Below are 19,523 nucleotides of genomic sequence, written 5' to 3'. Positions count from 1 at the left end.
CCCAGAAGCTGTGTGAATCCAGCTACTGAAGCCCCAGTTTGCTTATCGTCAAATGAACATGGTACCCATGTTGTGAGGTCCAAGGTATACAGGCGAGAAGCCCTTCTGAACCTTAAGTAATGAATACAAAGGATTCTGCAAGTCTTTTTTCAAAGGTGAAAAACTAAGTAACTTTAGGATCTCTTCAGACATCCAGGGATGTCTACAAGCCTCACAGAAATGACTTATCTAACCTGTTGGAGGGAAAGCCCGCCAGAACACACGAGTGTCTGCTGACCGGGGAGAGATGGGCCGATCCGGTGGACACAAAACACCACCTCTTGTTTCTACTGCTTCCCCACCTAGACCTTCCTAAATTTTAATGCACACAAGAGGCAAAGAATTCAAGGCAGTGAGAGTAAAGCAAATGCATTCTACAGGCCACATGAAGTATCAGCTTCCGCAACCTCCAAAACCCAAAGGTGGCTGGGGGAGCTGCCGGTTCACGCCAAACACGCAGCCATCAGCATACATTTAGGGCTGTCTGTCACCCCAGCTGGGCAGGAGAAGCCTTACCTGCCCTGCATGGTCAACACCAATACGCATGGTGATTTCTAATACTCCTTTTATTAATGGCTTTTCTGTGTTTTGTTCGTTCATGCATTCACGGATGAAAATAGCCCTGCAAATATTTTTCCCTAAGGGGTATATGTTTGTGGGCATGTGTGTGAGAGAGACAGAGAGAGAAAGTGTGAAATGTTTTTTCCATTCTGCTTGACAAAAAGCTGCACAGAGATGTCCAGTTTCCTACCAGCCATCAAATACTTTTCTGCAACATAATCATAAAAAATATTTATAATATACGCCCTCAAAGATTCTGCTCTGCAAGGAAAAGAAATATGTCAACCATTCATCAAGCCTGTCCCTAATCTTCAGTTATCTTATGACGTGTTAAAATATCATTTTCCATGCCTCCATTGTGTAAGTCTTCAGACAATGTATACGACAGCAGGTTCTTTCATTATAAATGCTGTCAGGTAGATTTCTGAAAACCTTTCTTCAAACCCCTCTGCCTCTTTACATTCCACCTAAGCACGACCACTAAGTCATTTCAAGATTGATTCCTACCCACGTGAGTCAGTCAGTGCAGACCCGAACTGTGCGTGAGCGTCTGTGTACCACACACATGCAGCCGTTTCCCTGTGGAAATGGCACACTCCCGCCACACACACAGAAGCCTGCTTTAGTGAAGCCAAACAATTTCAGTCGTTTAGAAATATGGCCAAAATTAATAACTTGTTTTATTTATCACAATATAAAAGGCAAAAAAAAAAAAAAACCCAAACCCCACAGCACATGTACAGTAAACCCCGTAAGAAATGCTGCCTTTAAATTGTCACGACTGCAGAGCAAAAGCTGCAAAATGCTCAGAACCACCCCGTGCCATTTTCTCCATTTGCATTTTTTCATTGCCATCAGCAGGCGATGAGTGAATTTACCCACCAAGCATCTTTTTCAGGACTCAACGCGCACACCTGATTTCCCTGCCTTTTTCATTCTGATGTGGCTGACTCACCATTTCCTTTCTACATCCACAGTCAAAGCCTCCGTTGTGAGAACGCTCATGTCTCACTGCTACGGAAAAAGAAAAGGCAAAGCAAGGAAGGGTCTTCGTGAAACGCTAGCGCCATCCCGCCGGTCTCCTCGGGGACCCTTCGGCAGGGAAGGCAGGTCTGCAGACCTCACGTGGAGCGCGCCCCACATACCAAGGGCTCCCAGTCACACCAGCTCACCGCCCAGAGCAAGTCCAGAGGGGCACTGCCTTCTAGCTCCAGCGCGCTTTCAGCCAACGGCAGAAACCCAGGCGACCAAAACCGCACGTGTGTACAAGCACACACACACACAGACACACACAGCACGGGCTTGCGTGCCCACACACACACGTGCGCACGGGCAGAGCTCAGGTGGACTCTGCACGCCGATCTGCATTATCGTTCACTTTCAGGCAGAACAACACGTGAGGAGCGTGTCTGCAGACCTCTCCCGCTGGCCTCACACCGCCCTGTGAGCTGACCACCTGCTCTTCAAAACAGCACAACAAAAGGGGCACGAGTCGCTGCAAAGCCTGGCACACAGCCACGGCGGCAGGAAAGCATCCCTGTCCTGCAGGAGATGCTCCGAGAGGGGACCCAGGCTCTCTTACCGGCTCTCCGCCCGCCGTGAGCACAGCGCCCCACGGACCCGCTCTGCGGCAGCCCCGGCGTCTGCCTGCCTGTCTGTGCCCGCTGCCTCGTGACGGTCAAGATCACGCAGCCCCGCCCCCCCCCCAACCCCGGGACTCAAGGCTCCCTTGTGACCTCCCTGACGACTCCTGACCTCAGGGGGAAATGTTCCCAAGGCTTCTCTGCCTAAACCCCCAAAGCCTTGCCCTTTTAAACCCCTAAAGGCACGGGTGTCTTCCTCTTTGTAATTTAAAAGAAGGAACCGCAGAAAAGCCTTCTGCACGAATTTTACGCAGCTTTGCCTGTTTAACTGTGCTAGACCATCGTATAACGTGTGCAATCCAAGGTTCAATCCCACAGCCGTTAAGTCAGATGAAACAATGACGTTTAAGACAGAACAAAACAAAACAAAAACAAACAACAGCTTATTTTACGTCCTTCGTATCTGGGGGTTTATTACACACTCAGGAGGAACGTAACCCAAACAACTAACAAAGTGTTTCCGGAGGTTTCACTGCGCACAAGGCATTCGCTGCAGACCACAAAGGGGTCACAGGCTGACCCTGACACTTCACAATGAACTGCATTGAAAGTCCCCGCGCCCCACCTCCCCTCCTCAGGCAGCTCCCGCCCCCTGACGCAGGCAGTGCCCCTCCCACCAGGGTCTCTAACAGCCACACGGACAGCGCCGACCCTCCCCGTCCTGCACTTACCCTCCAGGACGGACTGTCTCTTTTCACCACCTGCTTCAGTCAACGTCTTCAAAATTCACTGCGGTTACTTCCGACTCTTCCTCATTTAAACAAGTAACACGTGCTACTTTGCAGTATCTCCCACGTTACCACTATTTCACCAAGAGTGACTTTCTCCATTTTTTCACACCTGCTTGATTTTAAGCACTACGCTGCTGCGTTCGTGTGACACCCATTTGGCATTTAAGTGAGTCTGCAAGGAAGGTTGGTGTGGCTATCCCATCATCCAGGGAAGGGAAGTTATTAGCAGGCTTAGGTGGCCTGATGCAAGCACACGGAGAACGAGAGTAAGAATCTGAACCTGTGCCTGCCCCCCCCCCCACGTCCCACATTCTTTGCACTAGTTTTCATCTCCACGTGTTATTCTACCAAGTACAGGATCCCATCACTAAGAGAGGGCAACCATCCACCCCAGGCCAGCTCCACACCTGTCTATGCCTCAGAGCACAATGTGAGGCCGTCCACGTAACAGGCATCCAGCAAGAGCCTGGCGGCTGGCCAGTGATTTCACCCACTTACTGCTCAAAAGGTACGTTCCTGATGTTTACAAACTGAGTAACTCGGAACATCTCAACACTCTATTTTAACATGGTTTTAGACTGACAGAAAAATTGCAACGAGAGGAGGATGTTCCCATGTACCCTACACCCCAGTTTCCCCTACTGTCTACACATGACATGAGTACCTTCGCCATAACTAGTGACCCCAATCTTGGTACATTCATATTAACTGGAGTCTACACTTTATTCAGACTTCCTTCACTCTCACCTAATAGCCTCCTTCTGTCCCAGGATCCCAGCCAGGACACCACATTGCATTTAGTTGTCACATCTGCTTCAGCTCCTCCCACCTAAGCGACAGCTCAGACTGCCCTTGTTTTCCACGCCCTCCACGGTCTGGAGGCGTACCGTGCCGGCATTTTGCAGAATGCCTCTCAACTGGGATGCGTCTGATGTTTTTGTCGTGATTACCCTGGAGTTATGGACGTGGAGGGCAGGCCACAAGAGGTCAATGCCCTGCTTACCATACGATACCAAGGATCACGCCGTCAACACAGCAGTCTGCTCATCGGCTGGCAGGGTCAGGTACGGCATGCATCCGCTTCTCCTCGGTCACGTGACTTTCACCCCACCTGTTCACCCTGCCCTCTGCGGAACGACGTTACCATATGGAGCCCATATTACAGGAATGAAGGGCTCTGCCCCACCCCCTTGAGGGCAGAGGATCTACAGAGATCTGGAATTTTTCGGCACAGATTTGTCTCTTCTCCCCCACTTATTAATATACCCAATCATTTACGTCTATCAGTGTGGACTCAGGGATACTTTATACGCTGGGTTATAATCCTGCACGACTTTATTTCATTGCAGCTTTGGTCATACCTACCTCTAAGTGGACCCCTGTGGTCCCTCTGGCATAGCCTCACTGTTACAGGGTTTTGTGTTTGTTTGAACACTTCCTTACTTTTAGGGCGCAAGACACTCCATACTCGTTCCGCACACACCCTCCGCCCCAGCCCTAGCGTCAGCCGTTCCTCCAAGGATCCCTGCGTCCTCCTCATGGAGAAGCGTATTAGAAACCAGGATCTGGGTGCTGCTTTTGCTCTAGGAATCCATTTTTAAAGGACACCCTCTATGAACAATTTGTAAAGGGGGAGCACTTTTATAATATTAAGTTTTATCGTTGGGTTTTCATATATCCGTGTTTCCTAGAACAAGGCGTAATTATCAGGGTGTACAAGGTGCTCAAAGCCTACGCTGTGTTCATGTCGTTAAGGCTGTGCATCGTAAATACTTGTAACAAGTTGAATACAAATGCGCCTTTACTTGATACAGTACATTCACGTCCTCGAGGAAGTCCACAGATAAGAAGGGAACGGAACACGATAAGCACCCCGGCACGCTGAAATGCCGCAAGAACTCCTCGTAGCCGCTGGGCCAAGCCTGGCAAAGCCTCAACCCTTCCCCAAGTCACTTCGCCTGAACTGAGCTCTTACAGTCCAAGGATGCCAGCGCTCCAAGTCAGAGCATCACCAAGGAGCCCGTGCTTAACAGCATCCTTCGCTCTCCCACACGCTCATGCCGTGAACGGGCCACAGTTAAGTCAACCAAGCCGGAGAGACCAGTAAAATGAAAATGGCAAGAGGAACGGACGTCATGCTGCAGAGAAGCACGTGAGAAGCCTCTCTGCAAACATCCAGACAGTCGGCCATGCAGGCCTCACCTCCCCGTCCGGGAAGCACACTCGCTGAAGGCCAATCTCTTACGGCCCTTGGTCAAATCCCAGGGCTGGCAAACCTTCTCTGTCCAGTTTTATGGGAGCACAGCCACACCCACCTCTTCATGGACTGTCCACGGCTGCTCCCGGGCTACAAGGGCAGAGATGTCCGCAAGCAGGAACACTGAGGTCCTTAAAGCCCAAAGTACTTACCATCTGATCCTTGGCCAAGTCTGAGCTAGAGCCGCGACTCTCAGACCTGGGTGACGCGCGGCCTCGTTTTAAATTTTAAAACCTTTTCTTCTTGGGGACTCTCAGCACCGACCAGATTTTAAAAATTGAGATGAAGTTCGCACACCCTAAAATTCAGCCTTTGGAAGCGTATGATTTAGTAGCTTTCAGTAAACTCACAGAGTTGTGCAGCCATCACCACTATCTAATTCCAAAGCGCTTCCCTCACCCGCCAAGAACTCCACACCCCCTGGCAGTGACTGCCATTCCCTCGGGCCTTCACTCCTGTCAGCCACCCATCTCCCTTCTGTCTCTACGGATCGACCTGTTCTGGGCAGCACACACGCACCAGAATCACGCAACGTGGGGCCTTTTATTGTATTGTTAAATGTGTCTAAATATATTTTCCTTAGTTTTATGGCTCATAGACTACATAACACACGACACATTTGCAAGTGACGTGGGAAAAGAACTATAAAGCCAACGTGACTTGAAAGGCTTTGCTGGGAATGAACTCTTCCTCTCGTGGCTCCGGACACCCCGCTTCTCGTGGGTTCAGCTACCCTGGGTTCCCAGATGCCACGAAAGGACTCATCACGCGTCTCCGGACAGACAGGACCTGGAGCTCTGCTGTCATGGCACCCTGATGACTTGTCCCTCGCCTCGGCGGGAGAGCTGGGTTCACGTGTGAGCCTGGACTCATTCTCTCCTCCCTGCACGGGACAGCAACCTCATTACCTCTGACAGTGGGGCTCCCCACACACACAGGCACGACCGTGCACACCATCCAGGATATCCTGGTAAGAATGTTAAGTTCACATGGAAATAAAGACACAAAAGGTTCAACTCGAAAGAGAACAGGCACGTTTTCCAGGAACCCACGTGCTCCAAGTGCTGCATCTGAGAAAACCTCAAGTCCATGCACTTTCCCGGCTAGCGTCCTCCCACTGCCCGCACCACTGTCTTCCTCCTTCACCTTCCTGTCCTCTGACTGCAGCTGCTGGTGGAGGTGATGCGACCTCCACAGTGCCAGGGGAGAGCAGGTGGCTGCCTGGGGCACCGAGGGGATCCACCGACTCCTCGGTTTCATGCATGTTTCACGTCCACTCGGAAATATTTTAATGCACCTTACGCTGCTTAAGAGGCAAATCGCAGAACCATTGTTTTTTATTTTCAACATGTGGACCTTCAGAAAGTTTATGAGAAAACTGATTTCTGGGACTAGCTGCAGGCGTCTCACCACCGCTTAACACACCGAGTACGAGGAAATCAACTCTGACAGCCAAGGGTCCACCTCACCTCTGACTGATGGCAGCCATGTATAAGATGCGGTCTAACTCGAGAGAGGGCGTCACTTCAAATTGAACCTTAAAAATAAACCCACTTCACGGGGACTTCCCTGGTGGCACAGTGGTTAAGAATCCGCCCTTGATGCAGGGGACACGGGTTCGAGCCCTGGTCCGGGAAGATCCCACATGCCGCGGAGCAACTAAGCCCGTGCGCCACAACTACGGAGCCTGCGCTCTAGAGCCCGCGAGCCACAACTACTGAGACTGCGTGCCACAACTACTGAAGCCCGTGCGCCTAGAGCCCGTGCTCCACAACAAGAGAAGCTCCCATGATAAGAAGCCCGCGCACCGCAACAAAGAGTAGCCCCCGCTCTCTGCAACTAGAGAAAGCCCGCGCGCAGCAACGAAGACCCACGCAGCCAAAAATAATTTTTAAAAAAAGGAAAATGCGAAGTGGAAAGGGGGGGAGGGGGGAGAAAAATAATAAACCCACTTCAGGAGCGACCACTCAAGGGGTACAAGGTCTCCTTTTGGGGTGATGAAAATCTTCTGGAACCAGACGGTGGTGATGGATGCCTAATGCTGTGAATGTATTAAGTGTTACTGAATCACATACACTCAAATGGTTAACTTTACATTACGCGGATCCCACCACAATCTTAAAATAAATAAAATCTTTTCAGCCCCATTGCAAAAAAAGCGTAAGTTACTTATTTTTTATTTTATGTTTTTAAACTTTTATTTTATGCTGGAGTCTAGTTGAATAACAATGTTGCATTAGTTTCACATGTAGAGCAAAGTGATTAAGTTTTATCTACTGCTTTTCCAAATTGTTTTCCCATTTAGGTTGTTACATAATAGTGAGCAGAGTTCCCTGTTTTACACAGTAGGCCCTTGTTGGTTATCCATTTTAAATACAGCAGCATAAGTTACTTCACGTAACTTAAAAATTAAAGCAAGTCATTTACAGGAACCTCACAGACAGCAGCCAACGTGACCCAACACACAGACACCTACAAAGCCTGTGAGTCCCAAGGGACGGAGGTCAAACTGGACAGGTGCCCGGTCCCCGAAGCCATCTCGTCAGGGCGCCTGACCTCAGTGGGCCCGAGACTCACTGCCCGCTGGTCTTCTCCAGACGATGATTTCAGAGTTCTAATATCAAATGCCGACACAGACAGAAAGGAGCACAGGAGAAACCTACTGCAGTTAAGCTGCCTCGTCCTTGCCCAAGAGAGAAAAGCCTCCGTCTGGTACCTGGTCTCCAAAGTTCCCGAACATTGCTCAAGAAGGCCTGGGGAGAGGCAGGTGTGAGAAGGATACGTGGACTCAACCACGACCCTCCCAGTCATCAGGGATGCCCTCGATCATCTCTGGGAAGCAAGTTTTCACCCTAACGTGGCTCTGCCACGTCCACTTCTGCAATGAAGCTCGACCTCGTTTCCACCCTGCAAGGATGCTGCGGTGCCTCTCACAGGCCGTACCTTCCGCAGGGGAGGAACCACAAGTCGGTGTTCACAGCTCACGGATGAGACGTGCTCGTGTTCCCAACACGGATTCACCACGCAGCCTGGATTAAGACGCGTGACTTCACCCATTAACGGTATAAAAGTCTACCACATTAGGATTAAGTAGGTCGCCACACTCGGTCCCATTAGAAGAAACAGGAATCAGAGACCCGGTCCTTGACAATTCGGTTCTTTTGCTCAGGCTTGGCTGCCCCGTGGCACGTGGGATCTTAGGTCCCCGACCAGGGATCAAACCTGCGTCCCCTGCGTTGGGAGGCGGATTCTTAACCACTGGACCACCAGGGAAGTCCCGACAATTCGGTTCTTGAGCCAAGAGGAAAGCACTTTAATGAGACAACAAGCCAGAAGGGTCTAGAAGAACCGAAAGGCAGCAAAGATCGTCTCAAAAGCAGTCAGAGGAGACTTTGCCGACACCCCTGCCACCGTGAAGAGCATTAACATAAGGTGTACTTAAACCCATATGGCCGCCTTCCAGGTCATCCCAGCCCTAAACCATGGTACGCTGACTTAAAACACGGCATCGAGCAAAGAAGCATGGGTGGAAGGATCAAAAGGAGATGATGAGTGGCGGTGTGTTCTTGTGGGTTTCTGGAGAAAGGCAAAAACAGCAAAGAGTACCTGTACATGCAAGTTCGACCAAGGGCAACTGACAAGGGTTTGAGTTTTTTTTTTTTTTTTTTTTTTTTTTTTTGGCTGCATTGGGTCTTTGTTGCTACGCACGGACTTTCTCTAGTTGTGGCGAGCGGGGGCTACCCTTCCTTGCGGTGCGCGGGCTTCTCAATGTGGTGGCTTCTCTTGTTGCAGAGCATAACTCTAGGTGTGCGGGCTTCAGCAGCTGCAGCACGCGGGCTCAGCAGTTGTGACTCGAGGGCTCTAGAGCACGGGCTTGGTAGTTGCGGCGTGTGGGCTCTAGGGCGCATGGGCTTCAGTAGCTGTGGCGCGCAGGCTCAGTAGTTGTGGCTCGCGGGCTCAGCTGCTCCGCGGCACGTGGGATCTTCCCGGACCAGGGATCAAACCTGTGTCCCCTGCCTTGGCAGGTGGATTCTTAACCACTGCACCACGAGGGAAGTCCCAAGGGTTTGAGCTTTGAAGACAGGAGTCAACTGAGAAGAAAGGAGACCAGAGGATAAAAGAGCAGAGGATCCTGTCAAACAGCTGTGGAAGTCTCTCCATCCAAGAAGAGGGGCCGTGGACTCTTGGCTTTTCCCTCCCCCACCCCCGCCCCCAACAAAGGACTCGCATGCAGCCACCGGGGCAATCAGCTTGCAAGCAGCCTGTGGAGTAAATGGAAATCAGTCTTGGCATCGAGCTCTGTACCGCAAATCACCTCTCAGGGCAAAAGTACAGGAAGGTGACCCTCAGGTGGACTTAGCTTGTTGATGAATTTCACGTGAAATGAAAGAGCTTGATTTCATACAGACTCCACCTTCTGGCTGTTAGCGGGATTTAGGATTTATTCTTATTCTCCCCCCCGCCCCTCCCCTCCCATCTGTCGCAACACAATACAAGCCTGCAGATCAGAGCCAGCCTGCTGGCGGCAGCTCCTACGGGGGCAGAAATGGCCGGGAGAAGGCCGGGGAGTGAGAGCCTGCCAGTGGCCACAGCCTCCGGGGCTCTTCCCCTACAAGACCTGTCTGCAGAACCCCCCAGACGCAGTCCTCTAGAAGACCGTCACGTGTGAGGGGCACGAACCCCATGTGATAAAACTTAGCTTTCTTACAAGGCTTAAAACACGACACTGGCCAACAAGTCCGCGTACCAAATTTGAGGTGCTGATGACTCCCCTCTAACGGGCACGGAAAGCCCGCTTCATGCACTGTACTGTCATGTATACTAAAATCGTCAATACAATTCCAGCAAGGAGGTCATGCCAACATGGAAGCACTATTCCCCACGATCCAGAAGGAGCACAGAGCCCCACCCCCACTCTGCCCAGGGTCTGCCAGGGGCGCTACCAGCCATCCAGGCAGGGAGAGAGCAGCCGACGAGGGGGCAGCTCCATGAGAAGCGGCAGAGGCGGCACCAGAAGGCCCTGGTCCCCATACGCTGTTTACAGGGCGATGGGCGTCTGCTCAGAAGGTCACCCTTAGAAAGGGAATCACCCACCCGAGGGTGTGTGCAACTCCACGCCGGCAACAGCCCTCCAAAGGGGCTTCACTGTTCTCCCCTCTTCACCAGCTGCTCGCTAGGATGGCAGCTCCTTTATTTTAAACGCTAGGACATCAGGCGTGACCTTGTCTGGACAATGAAAGGACACTTCCTGAGAGAGTGGACACAGCAGACAGAACCGGTTAAAGGCGTTAGAGAGAAGCAGAGATACTCCTCCTAGTGTTATGAGCTAACTCTGCTCCCCCCTTCATACCTTGAAGTCCTAACCCCCCAGGACTTCAGAAGGTGATGGAATGAAGCTCTTTCAAGAGGTGATTAAGGCAAAATGAGGGCATGGGGGGGACCCTAATCCAATCTGGCTGGTGTCCTTCTAAGAAGAGATCAGGACAGAGACACACACAGAGGGAAGACCAGGTGAGGACACAGGGAGAAGGCGGCCGCCTGCAAGACCCCGAGAGAGGCCCTGGGAGACACCCACCCTGCCAGCACCTGGAGCTTAGACCCAGGCCTCCAGAGCTGTGAGAAAATAACCGTCTGGGGCTTCCCTGGTGGCGCAGTGGTTGAGAGTCCGCCTGCCGATGCAGGGGACACGGGTTCGTGCCCCGGTCCGGGAGGATCCCACATGCCGCATAACGGCTGGGCCCGTGAGCCATGGCTGCTGAGCCTGCGCGTCTGGAGCCTGTGCTCCGCGACGGGAGAAGCCACAGCAGTGAGAGGCCCGCGTACGGCAAAAATAAATAAATAAATAAATGCCTGTCTGTTGCTGATGCCGCCCAGACCCCAGCAGTCTGTCACGGCAGCCACGTAAACTGCTGCACCGAGCTCTCAAGGTCCCCGTGACACTGGGGCAGGGAGCAGACTGCCGTTAGGCAGGACACCTGAGCTTGGAGATCTGGCGCAAAACCTCCAAAAACAGTGGACGCTGGCTCTGGAAACATGATGGTTGAGGAGGCCACTCCCACGCGAACACAGCTGGAGGCAAGCAAACGCTGTCAGATCTTCTCCCGAGGGCCTGGGTCCTGCTCAAACACCACCGTCGTGTCCACAACCCCCAGGCAGAAGTCGCCTCACCCTCGTCCCTCCAAGATTCTGAACCATCCCGTGACTTTTCACAAAGATGACAATTACGCATCATCGCTTCAGTGCTGAGTGCTGGTGTCTCTCCGTCCCCCCTACGCTGGGAGGTCCCCTGGGGCAGAACCTCTGTCCTACTTTATCTGGAACACAGAATCCTGAACCTCACAAAAATGTTCTCAATTCGATTTGCTGCATAAATGTTCTCTCGACGCTCTTCTGGCATCACAACAGAAGCCAGTCTTCATCATCGTGCTCCCGTTAACAGATCAGCGATTCGATTTCTTTACACAGATATGTTACATCAATGTATGCAAAACACTGGGCATCTTTAAATCTTTGCATTATAGATTGGGTTTTGGTGAGCAAAGGACAGTCCCTGCCTACATTTTCATTTCTTTCTTCTCCCATTTAATGTTTCAAGGGCACTCTTCCTCGCTGCTCCTTCAGAAGATAAACATTTTCTCAAAAAAAAAAAAAAAGCCTCTTTGACATCCCTAATCTAGGATTTCACTGAGTCTCACCACTCTTTAAAAGCACACACAATGATTCTGAAAATTGCTGGGTTTGCAGCTCAAAAGCAGAAAGTTTCTGGAACTCGTTCTGTCAGAGTGGTTACGCAGCCTGCCAGACGACACAGCTGTGAGACAGGCAGCGTGGGGTCCCTCCCCCGTTCCCGTTGACCCCTTCGCTGCCGACAGTGCCGTTACCGCACACACGCACGCACGCGCACACACACACACGGTATGTACATTAGAAGCCATGTGTTAGGACTCTTCACAGCAGGAGAGCTGAACTCCAAGCAGCACATGCGTGTCTCTCTGCAGGATAAACGCCCGAGGCCTCCGTGCAGCAGCGAAGCCCGCGCCCGAGTGTGCGGGGAACGTCCCCGCCGCACTGCACCGCACCGCACTACAGCACTGCTCCGCACCGCACTACAGCACTGCTCGCACTCCCACGACGGCAGCAGGGCCCGGAAGTGGCTTTTGATAAAGAGGACAGCCGGCACTTGGCACGTGAGCTGCTCGCAATCCAGAGCCATGGAGCTCTGACTGTGCCGCTCAGACACAGCTCAGCTCTGTACGTGTTATTCACGGACCTTCCTCTCTCACCCGGGGTCTCTGGTCTTGGCCGTGCAGACTGGTAAGTAACTGCGACCATATCCTACACATGCACACACAGACCACCATGCCTGCTCCCTCAGAGCCACCGGCACTCCTGTTCAAGGCCAGCAGCGCTCAGCTGACAGCCAAATGAAATAAAACCCCGTTACGTAAGGCTCTCAAAAGCAAGCATTTAAACTGGTCATCTCTGGGACAGAATCTTCAATTCTGAGGTTGGTGTTTAATTTGAGCGGCACGCCAACTCCCAGAGATGCTCAAGGAACAGAAAGATATGCACTCAGCGACCCTACTGTGTACAAATTTGCTTCCATTCTTCCATCAGCCCTTTTAAAATAAGGTCGTACCCCAGTTCCTGCAGTGACCTACACTTCCCTCCCCCGCCCTCCTTGTGGCTAAGGGTCCAGACGACAGTATGTATTTCACCTAAATTCCACCCTCACTACAGTGACACAGCTACACTGGACACACTGGAGAATCAGGGCACGTGACAGTGTAACACTGCTGCCATTCCGTTCTTTCAGATGCTCTCATCCCCTCCTGGGGAGCCAACCGACTCGATTTCTATTTTAAAGCTCAAAATTAAGTCAGTACATAAGGCCAATTGAGAAAGGCTTGCCCTCGTCCTTTGACCAACAATCCTTCCAGACAATGTGGATTTCCAGACCCAGCAACCCAGCCGTGCCCTCGACGTTAAGGCATCCCGTCAGATGGCCGCTCTGGATAAAGCACGTCATTCAAGCCACTACGCTGGGTTTCTCGTTCTGTGAACATAAAGAACTCCACTGTACGGAAAACACAGCAGCTGTTTTAAGAACCAAAACTGCCACGATGGCATTCAGAGCGTCCCCGCCCTGGGGATGCTTCTCCCGCCGGCAGTGCTGTAGGGCTGAGGGCTTGGTCCTGGGGACGCTGGAAGCTGAACCTGGTTCGTGGCCACTTCGGGTCTGGCGGAAACCGGACGCCCAAGCACTCACCCACCATAACGCAGCCCACCCCAAGATGCCTTCTCAGTAACCCCGAGTCCAAGAGTCTCCTACCTTGGGGTGGGGCGTCCCTCCTCGGCCTGGACTGAGGAAGAAAGCTCTCTGCGCGCACCGGGGTCCTCCGTTTGCCGTCGCACTTCCACAGAAGCTTCCTGCCAAGGGTGGCACAATGAGACACCCGGTCATCAAGCCACCGCCTCCGAGACCTCTGTGATCACGAACCCTTCATTGTGGGTTCGCCCTGTGAGCCCGCACCACGAAGGCAGTGACGCCGCCTGCCGTCAGCCGGCCACGGGACCCGCGAGCCCGGCTCTCCAAAGCGTCTCACCAAAAAGACTCAACAAGACCATGCGTCCCCTTCGGCTCTGGGCAGGAAGCAGAACTCCTACGTGAGGGTCATAAACCTGTGTTGACACACTGGCCCCCAAACCCTCATCAAATCAAACCCAGCTGGTCACGGCTCCCTGCAGCGAAACCTCAAGCCCCGGGACCTGGAGTCTGGGAGCCTTGTTTCTTGACCGATCAAGCATGGAATTCTCAGCGGTCACACTGCACGGGGCATGGGCACACGGTCGCGGTGTTTGCAGGCCTTTCTGCACCAGGGGGCCACACAGAAACCTGCACCTGTCTTCACATGCGGACGTTCATTATTGTGTAACAAACCGATGGCTGGTTTTTCTTAAAAGAACCTCCATCTGATGCTGCAGGAAATCTTTTCTTTGAAATGTACAAATGCAGATGCAAGGGGGAGAAAAAGCAGAGAGAGTGGGAGAGGGAGACTGACTATGGACTTTGAGGTATGGATACAAATGTGCATCTTTTCAGAAAGCTCCCCATCAACTTTCACCATCAAAACTCCTACTTTAAAAAAAGTGAAATAGTTTAACACACTGCATTTCCAATTACATTTGCCCCAGAACAACCTTTAAAAATATTTCACCACAAAAAGGGACTAAGAAGAAAACTAATAGCACAAGTGACATCAAGGTTGCCTTAAGCCGTGCTATAACGCGCCCCTTGTAATTTCAGAGGAGTGCTTGCCATTTTCTATCATCTCCCCCAATTTCTTCCCTTTGTATGTTAAGGGCAAGCTAATCAAAGGGAAAGACCGCTTCAGCGAGAGCTGACAATGAGGCTGGGAACTCGAAACGTGGGTGAAAACAGGGCACTCGCAATTGTCATGAGCGTATCGCCTCTGTCTCCAGGTGCTGATACTAGAAAAGCTGGTGCACGTAAACGCTCAGACAGCTGGACACAAGTCACAACGGCAATGGGCCATGATGTCCTGGGGCTGTCCTGTACGCACCTTAAGATGGGACTGCGGTGGCTCTGTCCTGGCTCCCTGCAGGACGCTTACCTGCTTGTAGAGGTCGGTCGAGGGCGACGACCGGGACCTTCCGTGGATGTACTGTGGTCTCTCGTGTTGGTCCAGACCCACGTCCAGGATGTTGTCTGCCGAGTGGTACCTCCCAGAACTCCTGGCTTCCGGGGCTTTCCTCTGTTCCCTCCACGAGGCTTGATACTCTGCAAAGGTTCCCAGCCTCTGAGGTGGGTCTGATCTCCCCACCTTTCCCTCCTTTCCGGGGCCCGCTGTCCAAGGCCTCTCTGGCTTCTCCTTGGGGAACCCACAGGGTGCCGGCCTCAGCCCCGACCGCTGGCCTACGGGCTTGCTGGTTTCCTCAAAAAACTTCCACCTGTCGGCAAAGGTGCGCACGGTCTCGTCAGGAGGTGCGGGGCGCTGGCGCGGGCGCTCATCCCCCGCGAGCCCCACCTCGTTCATCTTCTCGGGCTCGGAGTAGGACTTCAGTTTCTGCTCGGCCGTGAAGCGCCTCCGGCCGGCGATGCGCGGAGCATGCAGCGCGCCGCCGGCGCTCGAGGGCAGCCTGGCCGGGGCTGCCTCCCAGACGCGAGGGAGGGTGTCGGGGTCCGACGGGCTGGGCTCCAGGTCGCGGCGCCTAAACGACGTGGCCCTCAGGACGCGGGCCTGCGCCTCCTTCAGGTGGTCCTTATATGTGCTGGAGAAGGCGGCTTCCGGGGCGCCCCCTGCCGGCTGCACCCCCCAGTCGCGCGCCTCTGCCTCGGCGGTGGTCTCGTCCCCCTCCGCGGCGCCGGCCAGGGTTGCCGTGCTCCGGCTCTTCTGCAGCCTGGCTCGCCGCAGCTGGATCTCGTTCCTCAGGGTGGTGGCGAAACGGTCGCTCCTCCGCATGGGTTTGCCCGCCGGGGCCTCGGGCGGGGGCCTCTCCAGGGCGCCCTCGTAGCTGGCCTCGGGCCGGCGCGCCCCTTCCTGGGTCAGCGAGTGCAGCATGGGCGTCTGCAGGGGGCAGATCTCGCCGCCCGCGTGGCCCCACGCGAAGCCGCCTGCGACCCTCTTCACACTCGCCGTTTCCACGAGGCCGGCCGCGGGCGGTTCCTCGGCTCCCTCGCAGTGGCCCCCGGCCTCCCTGTCCGCCGGCGCCACCCTCCCCCTTTGCCGGGCGCCCGGGGGCCCCTCGAGCCGGGGCGGGTAGCAGCGGGGCTGTGCGGCCGGGGCGCCGCCCTGCGGGCCGCGTGTGGAGGTCACGCAGTAGTAGCGGCTCTGCGCGCCACCGTCCCCCTTCTGGTCGCCAGCGCTGGGCCGCCCCACCGGAGCGGGGCTGTCATCCGGGAAGCGCTCGGCAGGCGGCTGCTCCCTGAGCCACGTGGCGGCACCAGGCCCCTCGTGAAAGAAGGGGCTCTCGTCGCTGGAGTGGCGCGGGTGCTGGCATGCGGGCGAAGGTGGCGGGCAGCGCACGTCCGTGCTGGACAGGGAGGCCTGGAGCCGGCTGGGGGCCCCCGGGAGGGCCCTGGCCCCGCTGTCGCACGGCGGCCACCCGCAGTCCAGGGGGACACCCGGCGCGCAGCCCGAGCTTCCGGCTCTCCTCCCGTCGCCCAGGCGCGCTGGTCTCTGCGGCTGATCGGCCGCTTCCGGTCGCCAGTCGCTGTGGGACTGAGCGCGGGTCAGGCCCGGAGGGTGCTGCGTGGTGGCCGCCTCTGAGAATGGAGGGCCCTGGGTCTTCTCGTGGCTCTTGGTGGCCGCAAAGCTGTCACTGCGGAGAGGGGGAGGGGGCGGAGGAGGGGACGAAGAGGCCTTCTTCTTATCGGGAACATACCAGACTGGCCCAAAACTGGACCTCCCGGAAGCAGCTAGCTTGGGCTCAGGGCTGTCCTCGGGCCTGGGGCTCCTGCTGCTGTCACAGGGGACCCTGGGGGGGAAGCACCCGAGCCTCTCGTCCACACACTGAGGGTCGCCGGCAGCCAGGCCCTGCCGGTCGCTGCCTCCGGTGGAGGCCTCCCAAAGGCCTACTTTGTAGAGGATGTTCTCAGCAGAGGAGGCATCCGCCTTGGGCAGGGTGTGGTCAGGCGTGCTGGAGCTGGTGGAAAAGGAGCCGTAAGCGGAGTCCCGCTTGCTCGGGCCGCCCAGGTGGTCGATGCTGCTGTTGGACTTGGCAGCCGAGAGGCGCCCGGACGGGTAGGACTGGGCAGGCTGGTCCAGGCTGTCCACGCTCCCCAGGGAGCTGAAGTGGTCAGAGGCGCGCTGCAGATGCGTCTGCTCCCACAGGCCGCTCGACAGGTCCTGGGACGAAGAGCTAGGAAACAAGAACCACAGGCAACAGCGTGCTTTAGAGTCATGTTGCAACAAAGGGCAAGATGAGACAATGCACGTAGGAGCGGCTGGCCCTGGGCAGAAGGAGCGAGACCCCTGGGTGCGGCGCGTCTAAGTTTTCCCATTTCAAAGAGCAGCTTTCCAAGGGCAGGCTGAAAGGACCGAGTCCTACCCACACGACGCCTGTCCCCAAACAGAAAACCTTCCACGCCGCGGTACATCTCTCAGCTCGACACCCACAGGCTGGACCAGGTCCGGAGCAGGCAGCAGCAGGCAATGCCCCTGTGAACACCTTCATCCTCAATCACCGGTTAAGTGTCGCAGACAGCAAACCGCAGCCCGTGAGCTAAGGACGGCTTTTAGAGTTTTTTAATGGGGGCGGGGCGGGGCAGGGCACGGAATCAAAAGACTACTTCCTGATGCGTGAAAATGATACGAAATTCCGATTTCAGTGCTCATAACTCGAGTTTGACGGGAACTCGGTCATGGCTGTGTGCTTTGCTCCCAACGGCAGAGCTGCGCAGCTGCCGCGGACACTGGCCCACCAACCTGAGGTGTCAATCCTGTCTGGCCCCCTGCGAGACGAGTCTGTGGACCCCTGGTTGAGTGCAGGAAATGATTCATACTACAGACTGCTAACGCAAAGAAAGCCATCAAAAGAGAACGATCTTCAACTTAAAAAGGCAAGTTCAGAGATAACATGACTTTTCCAAGCTCAGATATTAAAATCACAGGCATACCTCCTTTTGAAATGACGTGTGCCTGTGATTTAATGAAAGCTCCGATGATGATTAGCATTTTTTAGCAATAAAGTATTTTAAGACTAACGTATGTACTTGTTTTTTAGACATAGTGCTACTACTGCACACTTAAAGCTCTCAATAATGAAACTATTTCTCCAGGCGTGTTAAGTGCTTTCATTAAGTCATACGAGGGAGGCAATGACCGTTCCACGCCATGTCTGCAGAGGACAGACCAGGTACCCTTCGCAGAAACGGAGCATGTTCTTCTCCATCCTCCCACCAGTATTCCTGAGGGAATTTTTCCAGGAGATTCTAAGTCCAAGCAAATATAAACAAAGCTAAGCACTTCTTCCACAGGGCGTATATGTTTCTTTAATCAAGAAACCACCAAACGGGCTTAATGAAATATAAGGCCCGCTTTTTACTTAAGTTTTACCACACGGAGGAGAATTTGGTTTTTCAAAAACACCCGGGACTCCAACTACTATAATCTCTTATGGCTTGAAATAGGTAATACTGTATTTAAGACCTATTTCCTTCGCAGCAGACCAGTATTTACTAACAGCCGAAAACTCATTTTGAAATAGTTATGTTAGCTCCACACACACACACACATACAGACACACACAGTCATGCATACCACAAATATGCACACACGCAGATACACACACACACCCAGACACATACACACACAGAGGTACACACACACACTCACACGTGCACTGGTGTACATACCCCACAGCCACACTACTGCTGTTACCATCATCCTTCTAACAGACCAGTGAAGACACTGGCCGCTAGCCTCAGGTGACTGGACGCTCCACGTGGCCAGGAGGAACGTCTCCAAGCCAACACACCCATGGTGCTCTCCCATGTGTGCCTTGCATTAGCCCTTCTGACCCCAAAATGTGGGCTTCAGAGAAGCCAGGTTGAGCAGCGCCCCCCCTCTTCCACCAGCTCACCATTCTAACATCCTCTGTCTCACAGTTACCAAGAAACCACCAGGCCTGGCACACGGGCTGTGAAGCCCCCTGGTCTCCCCTGTACCTCCACACAGCAACCTGGGGTTTGGGGAGAGAGTGCTGGTGTTTAACAGAATTTCCTGGGGGAGCTTTGGCCAAAACACCTGCCCAGCAATAAGTAACGTGGTGGCTGTGGACACGTGGGGGACGCGGACAGCCATCCCACTCGGCTGGCCCAAAGGGATTCAGCCAGAAAGCGAAGCCTCCAGGCTCCTGATCTATCAGCTGGACAACATAAATGAGGAAGCACACTTGCCTGTCGTTTCTCTGGGTGTTTTATTTTTTGTTTTCAGGCATTATACACCTGCCTGCTCCGTGAAAAAATGTAGAGTAACGGTGTGTCCATGGCCTTTTCTCATCAGAAAAAGAACATCATTCTCAGGTCAAGAAAGATGCTGTTTAAAACACAACAAGCCAAAATCTATGGGACACAGCAAAAGCAGTCCTAAGAGGGACGTTTAGAGCAACACAAGCTTACCTCAGGAAACAAACAAACAGCTCGAACAACCTAACCTTATACCTACAGGAACTAGAAAAAGAACAAACAAAGCCCAAAGTCAGCAGAAGAAAAGAAATCATGAAGATTGGGGCAGAACTAAATGAAATACAGACTAAAAAGCCATTAAC

General features: G+C 53.7%; 1 protein-coding gene across 4 annotated transcripts in view; it reads right to left on the bottom strand.

Moving 5' to 3' along the window:
• LOC137217790 (protein Shroom2-like) overlaps window positions 1-19,523 on the bottom strand; it is a 140,960-nt gene that overhangs the window by 34,072 nt on the left and 87,365 nt on the right. For all 4 annotated transcript variants that reach the window (XM_067724731.1, XM_067724728.1, XM_067724730.1 and 1 more), the window contains 2 exons: window positions 14,867-17,114; window positions 13,564-13,661 (listed from right to left, as the gene is read on the bottom strand). In XM_067724731.1, coding sequence (XP_067580832.1) covers window positions 13,564-13,661; window positions 14,867-17,114 — 2,346 coding nt within the window. The remainder of the gene's footprint in view (window positions 1-13,563; window positions 13,662-14,866; window positions 17,115-19,523) is intronic.

Source organism: Pseudorca crassidens, chromosome Y (assembly GCF_039906515.1).
Source record: "Pseudorca crassidens isolate mPseCra1 chromosome Y, mPseCra1.hap1, whole genome shotgun sequence".
Taxonomy (NCBI): Eukaryota; Metazoa; Chordata; class Mammalia; order Artiodactyla; family Delphinidae; genus Pseudorca; species Pseudorca crassidens.
This window is presented reverse-complemented; position numbering and strand designations above follow the sequence as displayed.